Below are 8075 nucleotides of genomic sequence, written 5' to 3' on the forward strand. Positions count from 1 at the left end.
CCTATTGCATTCCTATGGATGTCCTACGTATACCTATTGGTAACTACACAAGCTCCTATAGAATCTTATAGTCATCTATAGGAACCCGCGAAAAAACCCATGGGAATTTGCAGCAGGGTTGATTAACCCATCTTACGTAGACGAATGGACCCAAGTAAATATATGCTTTATACCGCAGACTAAATATAACATATTTCACACGTCCCAAAAGTTTCGCTCAAATTTTTATGTATTAATTTAACATAAGATGAATATATGTGTTAGAAGGTAACACAAATATTATTTAAGAAGAAACATAAAAAAGGTAATTCTGACATAAGATTATAAACAATAGTGAAAACATATTTTTTAAATGAAATTAATATTTATGATATGTTAAATTGACACATACTATAATCATTTATATATCTTAGAATATACATTTTCCAGCATACATATATTTTTATGTTATTTGTTTACTTATTCACAATTTGTATTATTTTGATACTAAGAAATGTTGAATGTCGATAATTAACTATTATTTAAATGGTTTATTTAAAAAACATAGTCACTATTAAATTATTTGAATAACATATAATCACATTATATTAAATTACAATAACTTAACACTGGAATATGTTAATTTAATGTAATGTGATTATATGTTATTCAAATAATTTAATAGTGACTATATGTTTTTTAAATAAACTATTTAAATAATAGTCCATATTTTCAATACAAATACGAAATGTTTTATACTATGTATGAGAAATTTGTATTAATAAAGATATTGATACAAATTCTAATAAAGTTAAAATTTTAATACTGTAAACATAAAAAATTGTTCTCTTTATTTATTAGAAATAATAAATTTTTAAATAATGATGTAAGATTTTTCTATACTATGGAAGTTACTTTTTAAAAGTAACGCGTTACCGTTACCGTTATTTGCGGTAAAAAGTACCGTTACCGTTACTCGTTGCCGATTCTAAAAAGTAACGCGTTACCGCTAAAAATCGTTACTTTTCGTTACTTTTTTTCTAATTATGCAGAAGATGGGTCTACTCACTGATCTTAATTAGAGCGATTTGACACGCATTTACACAAAATGAACGAATCTGGCAGAAAAATAAGTGTCGCTCTACCCGGCGAAGTGAGATATTAATAGTTAAAGTTGATGACTATTGAGGTAAAGTTTCGTGGAAAAATGCATCGAATGACCTTAGTTTCATCAAAATCAATGAATAAGCCTGTCTTTTGCATAATTACACTTTTTTTTAATGTTAAAACAGGCTTTTAAGATAGAATGCTAAGACAGAATATAAATTAAATATAAGATATTTAGAAAGATATTTAACTTTAACAACATAATAATAAAAATAAATATATATGAATTACTTAAATATAAAAGAGAAAATAAGAATAAGTTATACTATTTAATTATCTTGACTTAAAATTTGTGATTTTTTAACGGTCGTAGATAAGAAAATTTAATATATATCGTTGTTCTTCTTAATGCAGTAATTAAGTCATGAAATTATCACCGAAAAAATTGTATTCTCAACTTAAGAATATCCCACTTATGTATAGTATGTTTTTTCCTCTAAAAATAAGCACCAAAACTATCCTCTTAAAATAAAATAATAATAAGGTTCAATATATATAAAACAATATAAATATTAACAGGACATAGAACTAATATTTTAACAAACAATTATAATTAGAATAGTAACATTACATTTCGACTCCGATCGGGTCATTTTCAATGTAAACACAAACACAACAATGTAATTTGAAGGATTTTATTAATGTTACCGGATCTCTAAGTTAATTTTTGTTTTTACATTAAAAATGACCCGATCGGAGTCGAAACGTATGTAATGTTATTATTCTAATTATAATTGTTTGTTAAAATATTGGTTCTATGCCCTGTTAATATTTATGTTGTACTATCCTCTTAATTTAAGAAGAAAATCATCTAAATTATATATATCATATTCTTAAAATATAAGAACGTACAGAATGTCTTATTTTAAATGACGATCTCAAATATCTTTTGAACAATATATTTTAGAAAAAATGTTTCCGACAAAGGTTGCATGATTTTAAGGGGGACATTATCAAAAACCGTGTGAAGCGCACGTGTAGCGATAATCGCCTTCACAAATCAAGAATACATTATTAATTTAAGAGAAAATATTATATTTGTTAAGAGGAAATATTAAGTACATGTTTCAAGTATACAATTTTTTCGGTGTAAATTAATATCACAGAAATCCTGAATTATGTATAACGGTTTTTGAAAAATATTATTAGGATGACTAACTGAAATATACTGTTATGATGGCAGTAGTTCAAAATGCTTTGATCGCTTAATATCTTCTTCAAGCAATATTCTAAGATTTCAATCTGACAATATACATGCATTAAGATACCACATATGAAGGTATCGCAGGCGACATTCACGCTAGCACAATAAAACGTGCTCACACTGAAAAAATTTTCTGGTTGAAAATGGACGAATCAGAAATTTCTGGTTAAATTTATTAGAATTCTAGTTGAGAAAACCGAAATTTGACCTGGTTGATACTATATTTCTGGTAAAATCTACTAGAATTCTTATTTTTACCAGAATAATTATATTAATCAGAATTCTAGTTATCTTAACTAGAATTCTAATAGACATAACCAGAAAATTCTGATTCGTCCATTTTCCACCAGAATTACTGTTTAATCCAACCAGATCATTTTTCTCAGTGCAGAATTTGGTGAACATACGTAACGCAAAACATCATGTAGAACGAATAATCGTACAGTACCCATTCTGTATATGTTAACTTTCTGTGTTTAAAGTCTGTAAACAACGACACCGAACTTATGAATGTCCATGATGACGCAATCAGAACTGAGTAATGTGTTAGACTTAGAAGTTGATATCCAAAAGAAAACAATTGTTAAATAAAGGTTGGTATACATAAATAGTAGATATATATAAATGTATAAATATTTACCGTATTATTTTATCAAATTTTTGATGAATTTTCAATTCGCTTGGATCTAACGGTTTAAATAGTTCTTCATTAAGTGCAGTAATTAATGTTGTAACATTGTTATAATTTAGTCACATTATCAGTAATTTAAAACCAGAAACGGACACATTTAACGTTATATGTAAAACGTTAAAGTCGTCAGGATTATCAACGTTTATCATAATGCCCATAAATTGTAAAAAAGCAAAAATATATAAAATGGTAATTATAAATAGTCTGTAGAGATTGTAAATAACACGCATAAATAGCGATGTCCACGATAACGGTTGAAAGCACCCAACAAACGTAACGATAAAAAATGTCAACTTTAAGATATACATTTTTATCTTTGTTCAAATAAAAAAAATACTTGTATAAAACAGTTTGTATAAAAGAGTTTGTTTGTATAATGTATGTTACGAGCTCTTTTATGAGTAACTTTGACAATTTTTAAACAATACTTATTTTTTTTAAGATAACTTTAACTTGATAGATTCTATATTCCACGAGAAGTGAAGGCAGGAACATAATTTCAAGAGTTCACTTAGGAACGTCTATAGGCATGTGATACGATTTTTTGACAATAGACAGCATGGTTGCGTTTGGTTGTTGCTTAGCGTCGGACCAAGTGTTATGCTACATCTAAAATTTCCAAATCTAATTAAAACTGATGTTATAATAAATACTAAGTTGAAATAAATATATCGAAACATTCATTATATATGAAAATTTACAATAATTCCGTTTTCTTTACCCTTAATTTGTTCGAAATAAAAATTTTCATTATTTAGATAAACATTCAACATCTATCTCACTTTATCCATGAGGAAAAGTGGGCAGATTTAAAACAAGTTTTATCTATATATAATAAAATTAATGATATATGAATGCTTTTTATAAAAGGTATTACATTTTTTCCTCTGATTATGATAATATACATATAAATGGATTAAAAATTGTATATATCAAATATCAAATTAAAATTTTGTAACATTTATATATTTTTTTCGGTAAATTATACATATAAAAATACTTTCAAAATATAATATAACAGACGATACTGTATACATATATATGTATTTCTTTACAACTATTCCTAATGAATAGAATAAGTATTAGAATTATTACAATCTTATTATAATTTATTTATAATTCTTATGTGCAACTTAATCTAAAATACACTTCATTTTGCTTAATTTTTTATTTTTATTTTTATTGCACTTGCGTTAGTAAATTATAAACAGAATATGAGGTTTTAAGCAACTGAAATAATAAAAGATACTTCTAATTAACAAATACAATAATACTTATATATAGGTCAATAATAATTTATACAAACAAATTTATAAAAGTGATAGGTTTTATTTATTGATAATTAAATATATTGTACGGTGCACTGTTATAAGCAGCAATAAAACTTTAAAATTATTTAGGCAAATTATATTTTATACATTAAGGTAAATGTTTATACTGACCGTTACAAAGGAATCCAGATTCATGGTCAGGACATATACAGTAGAAATTTCAATGGGTATCATTGCACGTTTCATAATTATTAATAAGCTCTTTTGTACACTATTGTCCACGACTGGCCACTCCATTTGAAAAATACTATCTAGTAATTGAAGACTCTGTGGAATAAAATATGTAATATAATTATATATTTATTGTTTCTAATAACCTGTTTTAGGTCTACCTTTAATTTGACTTTGTTTCCAAACCAGCAATAAATAAATATCTGCGTTAACATACAGCCTGTGTATAGAATTAACGAAAAATGATCCGCGTTTAAAGTTGATTTAGTCAGTTGATACAAATTTGAGCAAAATATCATCATACTCGCCATAAATTGAAATCCGATTATTTTGGTAAATTTTATATTCACTATCTGCGCAAACCTGCAATGAAGATTTTGTTTACATAAAGTCATAATATTTATATATATCAAGCAAATAATAATTTAAAGAGTCTATAAGTAGTTTAAAAGGTATAAAAAAGGATCAATATTATTGTAATAATTATGATTGGAATACCAAGAATTGTGAACTAATTCATGACATATATATGAGAATTAATTAAAGTATTAATAAAGTAATCTCTCAAATAAAAATGTCCATATACTAAACTCGTGATAAAAGCATGGTAGAAATCAGTATGCAATAAATAATTACAGTAGACAATTATATTTAAAACAATATGAATAGTACACAGAATAAATAGTAAAATATATTTTGATGATTTTGCAATGCTATTATTAGCTATTTCAAAAATGTATAGAATTTTTAAAATTTTTCTTTATAATCAATAAAAATAGAAATTAAGAAGATATATAATTTCCACCACAGTTTTGTTAAATAACTCACACATAGTAGCAATGCTGAATGATATATAATTTTCCGGCATTTAAATGATAACTAACTCAAAAATTCGATTATGATGGCATATGCAATAACTCAGAATAAATTGGTTGTCCAAAAATTTTTTTAGGCGATATTCCAAGATCTCAATTTGACAACATATGTGTATCAAGAATCCGCATATGAGACTATCTATTGCGACATTTACGAGGGCGCTATGACATGCGGTTACCATTTGTTGAGCGTATGCAAAACAAAATACCACATGAGATGAATAATCAAATGGTATCCATTCCCTGTACTTTAATTTCTTGTGTCTAAAGTCAGTAAATAGCGAAGACAAAATGACAAACGTACATGTTATCGCTACTAATATTATGTATCGTAATGTGTTGTTTCTGAAAAGTGATTAAATTGTTACATCTATATTATTTCTAATGCGAACTATAAAATATTTGAAATATGAAAGATTTGAAAAAATTTTAATTTTATTTTTTGTAACAAAGAATATGTTGTTATTTGGCAATAATATTGCTAATTAACCTTATTTTCTTATGGAAAAAAAAAATTTTTATCATTGAATAATACATAAATGTTTATGTGCAAATTTTTAATAATTCTAGTTATCAACAAATAACTTTTTAAATCAAGTTACATCTAAAATCTACATTAAAAATACTTATATATATTCATGTCTGTACATAAAAATATTATAAAATAATAACTAAAATAGTTATATATGAATGAAATAATATTTAAAAAATTAAATTAAACAGATTAAAAATTATTTAATTAAAATATTTACCGTATTATTTTATTATATTGTCGTAGAATTTTCATCTCATCCGAATTTAATGGTTTAAACGGCTCTTCAGTAAGATAATTAACCAGCGTTACAAAATTCTCATAATTTATACTCAAAATAAATATTTTGTAGCATGAAGCTAATATAGTTAGCATCATATTTAGATTGTTTGTGAAATCATTAGCATTGTCGACATATAAAACAATGTCAATAAATTGCAATATTGTAAACGTATATAACATAGCAATTACGTACAATCTATAGATATTATAAACTGTCTTTTTAAATAAAGATGTCCACGACTGCGGTCGAAAACATCCAGATATTATAACGGTTGAATATGTCAATTTCAGAATATTCATTGTACGAAATTTAATTGCGTAAGGGAAGAAAATAAAAGCAAAAGAGGAATGTATAACAAAAAGTATAACAAAATCAGTTATATAATGCGTGTCATTAACTTTGTTAGTAATTATGAAAATGTTTGGACAATATTCATTGCTCTCGAGATAATTTTAACTTGATCTCTATTGTATATATATATATATGAGAAGTAAGATACAGTAAGAATCTCTATTGTATGATAAATAAGATGCAGAAATGTTATAGTGCTGAAGAGTACACTGTAGAATGTCTATAGACTTATGACACTATATTCTTTCCGACGGTAAAATTTTTCATCATTGATATTTTCTACTTATGCATATTTAACATCTGTACCCCAGAATATCTTTGTAGTAATTGTCTTTAATGTTTCCGTATTTTAAGATAATAGGATAATTCATTTTTACATAAATTCTATCATATATAGAAGTAATATTCTTGATGCTACATCAAAAACAAAATTATAACATAGCAAAGGGAGGAAAAAATTCTTCAAAGATTCATCAATAGAATATGAGATGCGAACCTCGACAATATCTTGATATATTTGTCGTTGCTGTATAATATACATATTTCATTTCGTTATCTTCTATCTTTCGAAGAGAATAGCGACATTCTAATATTGATTCCTATACACGCAACATATTCAAGCGAAGGAGTTCACATTTTAGTGATATCTATGTATTTGTCACTATTTGTAAGTCTATTGTCATACAAACAAAAGAATTTAATATAATAATTAAATTTCTGTGATATTATCATGCAATTTTTTCTTTTAAGAGCATCACATGATTTTTTTACGAGAAAGATTTCTACACGGAAAGAATTTTCTTTTAAAATTTACCCTGAAAATATGGTGATTGTGGTACAATACAATTTGTATAAAAGATTTAATATCAACAATTGGCGCCAAATTAAATTCAATGTAATTCGAACAAATTAAATTTTACCATTTTATTTCTCTCAAAGAAAAAATAATTTATTTAACTCTAATGATATGTATCACATTCGTATAATTGATTATCAAATTAACTAAAGTCTACCAAATTAAAAAGTAAAACCCAATCTTTTTTTTATTATTTACTTAACTCTAATGATATGTATCATGTGTATAAAAGATTTTCTGTATGGAATTTTAAAATTATATACAAACTTACCTTTTAAAAAAAAAGGTAAAAAAAGTTCTAAGCGTTGGTGAAACTGGCCCAAATGGTGCTTCTCGTAAAGAATCACCATTTGAGCCAGTTTCACCAACGCCAATTACTTAATCGGCCGTGAAACTGATAACTAATCACATTTGCTGTTTAGTAGAACTAATGATATGTATCATTTGTATAAAAGATTTGATATCAACAATTGGCGCCAAGTTAAATTCAATGTAATTCGAACAAATTAAATTTTACCATTTTATTCCACCTAAAGAAAAAATAATTTATTTAACTTTAATGATATGTATCATATTCGTATAATTGATATCAACAAAATTGGCGCCAAGTTAAATTCATCAAAATTTTATCAAAA

General features: G+C 25.5%; 1 protein-coding gene across 1 annotated transcript; it reads right to left on the reverse strand.

The window, feature by feature from the left end:
* Window positions 1–4220: 4220 nt before the first annotated feature.
* Window positions 4221–5600, reverse strand: LOC108762766 (odorant receptor 46a-like). The gene is made up of 4 exons (XM_018509926.1): window positions 5428–5600; window positions 4705–4906; window positions 4484–4639; window positions 4221–4271 (listed from the first exon to the last, which is right to left on the reverse strand). The coding sequence occupies exons 1-4, from the start codon at window positions 5598–5600 to the stop codon at window positions 4221–4223; spliced, it is 582 nt and encodes a 193-aa protein (XP_018365428.1).
* Between the last annotated feature and the right edge of the window lie 2475 nt (window positions 5601–8075).

This window comes from Trachymyrmex cornetzi, unplaced genomic scaffold (genome assembly GCF_001594075.2).
Source record: "Trachymyrmex cornetzi isolate Tcor2-1 unplaced genomic scaffold, Tcor1.1 scaffold321, whole genome shotgun sequence".
Classification (NCBI taxonomy): Eukaryota; Metazoa; Arthropoda; class Insecta; order Hymenoptera; family Formicidae; genus Trachymyrmex; species Trachymyrmex cornetzi.

Coding starts and splice junctions, on each gene's coding strand:
- LOC108762766 (XM_018509926.1), bottom strand. CDS start 5,600: ATGGTAACCGCATGTCATAGCGCCCTCGTAAATGTCGCAATAGATAGT. Junction 4,907..5,427: donor CATCATAATCGAATTTTTGA/GTTAGTTATCAT, acceptor TCTTCATTGCAG/GTTTGCGCAGATAGTGAATA. Junction 4,640..4,704: donor GAAACAAAGTCAAATTAAAG/GTAGACCTAAAA, acceptor TTTATTCCACAG/AGTCTTCAATTACTAGATAG.